Source organism: Borostomias antarcticus, assembly GCF_949987555.1.
Source record: "Borostomias antarcticus genome assembly, chromosome: 3".
Taxonomy (NCBI): Eukaryota; Metazoa; Chordata; class Actinopteri; order Stomiiformes; family Stomiidae; genus Borostomias; species Borostomias antarcticus.
The window spans coordinates 36,102,940-36,104,843 of NC_140236.1; the positions used below are offsets into that span (position 1 = coordinate 36,102,940).

Below are 1,904 nucleotides of genomic sequence, written 5' to 3' on the forward strand. Positions count from 1 at the left end.
GCAAGCGAGTCAGGAGCGTGGTGAGATCCGTTGCGCTCTTCGCCTGCGAGCGCCAGCCGACAGTGTGACCTGTCGCGACTTGAGCGGTCGTGTAAACAAACGCTGGTCCTGGTTCTGCTGGTCCTGGTTCTGCTGGTCCTGGTTCTGCTGGTCCTGGTTCTGCCGGGACAGGATGGCGGAGTTTCCTGCGTGACCTCTGACCTCTTATTAGAGCCAGGCGAGCAGCGAGGCGACTCAGCAGATTCAACCTTCACAATGACAAGACTGATGAGACTTTCCTTTCAGACGCTCATACAGGGAGAGAGAGAGAGAGAGAGAGAGAGAGAGAGAGAGAGAACTAGAGGAGAGAGAGAGAGAGATAGAGAGAGAGAGAGAACTAGAGGAGAGAGAGAGAGATAGATAGAGAGAGAGAGAGAGAGAGAGAGAGAGGAGAGAGAGAGAGAGGAGAGAGAGAGAGAGAGAGAGAGAGAGAGAGAGAGAGAGAGAGAGAGAGAGAGAGATAGATAGATAGATAGATAGATAGATAGATAGATAGATAGATAGAGAGAGAGAGAGAGAGAGAGAGAGAGAGAGAGAGAGAGAGATAGATAGATAGATAGATAGATAGATAGATTGAAAGAGAGAGAGAGAGAGAGAGAGAGAGACTACTAGTTTGGGCTGGAGGGTGGTGCCTTTGACCGGCCTTTTGTTTCCACACAATGGAGGTGTCCTGCAGCCACACAAAGACCTGCTGGTCACATGACCTGCCGGCGGTCACTAAGCAGACGGCACAATGACACGATCAACAGCACAATGACACGATCAACTCTGCATTGCCTGATGCACCCAAGCCTAATACAGAGCATGCACCCACACACACACAAACACACACACACACACACACACACACACACACACACACACACACACACAGCACCCACAAATACAGTACACAGAGACGTACACAGAGAGACACCGACACCGACGATTGAAGGATCTTCAATTTCCTAAAACTCCTGCAGCCTATAAAAAACCCCATCTAAATTCAACTCATGACAGAAATCTAATTTCCTTGCTCAAATGTAATTAGATTCCCTCTCAGATTTCCTGTGGCCCGGCGTCCCCTCATCACCTCGCCCCCCTCGCCGGCGGGGTGGGGGGGGGGGTGGGGGGGGGCAGGCGGGGTAGAAGTAGGAACACACACCTGAAATAGCTGTGGCAGGTGTGCGTGAGCGAGGGGGGGGGGTAGCCGAACGGAACGGGGAGGAGAGGAGGACTGAGCTCCCCTGAGAGCAGATGACAAAGACCTGGCCTGTTCCAGTCACTCCCCATCCAGCCGGGGGGGGGTGGGGGGCGGGGGGGGGGCGGGAGAGAGCACCCCTGCTCCGGGACAACCAGCAGTACGGAGCCTGGCCCCCCCAAACCCGGCCCCACTCCCAACCCCAAACCCAACCAGCCCTCACCATGACCCTACAGATAATGTAGGACTGAGATCCACCCCCCCCCCCCACCCCCCCACCACACTATTAAATTCACCTCAGATTCAATAGAATGCAGCAAATGTAAGACGGATGTCAAAAGGCACGGCAACTTTATTTCTTGCAGACTTACCCAGAAATGATCCTGGAAGGCGGCCATCTTTGCTCACAGGGGTTTAAAGGGATCTGTAAAGAAGAAGAGCAAAGCATGTTATATATTTTATACGCCACAAGAGGATGATGGTACACACACACACACACACACACGCACACAAACGTACGCGGACACACACGCTGCGTCGGAGAGCAGACTTGTCCGTTTGTATCGAGTCTGAAGACAGATGGGACTTGTAGTTTTTTGCTGTGCTGCTGTTCGATCTCACAGTCCTTGATAAACCCATATTTTCAGTCTCCCCGCTGTGGGATAAACCATTTCTCTCACACTCC

The 1,904-nt window shown here is 52.7% G+C and overlaps 1 protein-coding gene across 1 annotated transcript in view; it reads right to left on the reverse strand.

The window, feature by feature from the left end:
• Window positions 1-1,617, reverse strand: part of fcho1 (FCH and mu domain containing endocytic adaptor 1) — a gene marked incomplete at both ends in the record, with an annotated part of 22,188 nt that extends 20,571 nt beyond the window's left edge. Inside the window, 1 exon segment of the mRNA XM_084436178.1 lies at window positions 1,591-1,617. Within this exon segment, the coding sequence (XP_084292304.1) occupies window positions 1,591-1,617 (27 nt within the window).
• Between the last annotated feature and the right edge of the window lie 287 nt (window positions 1,618-1,904).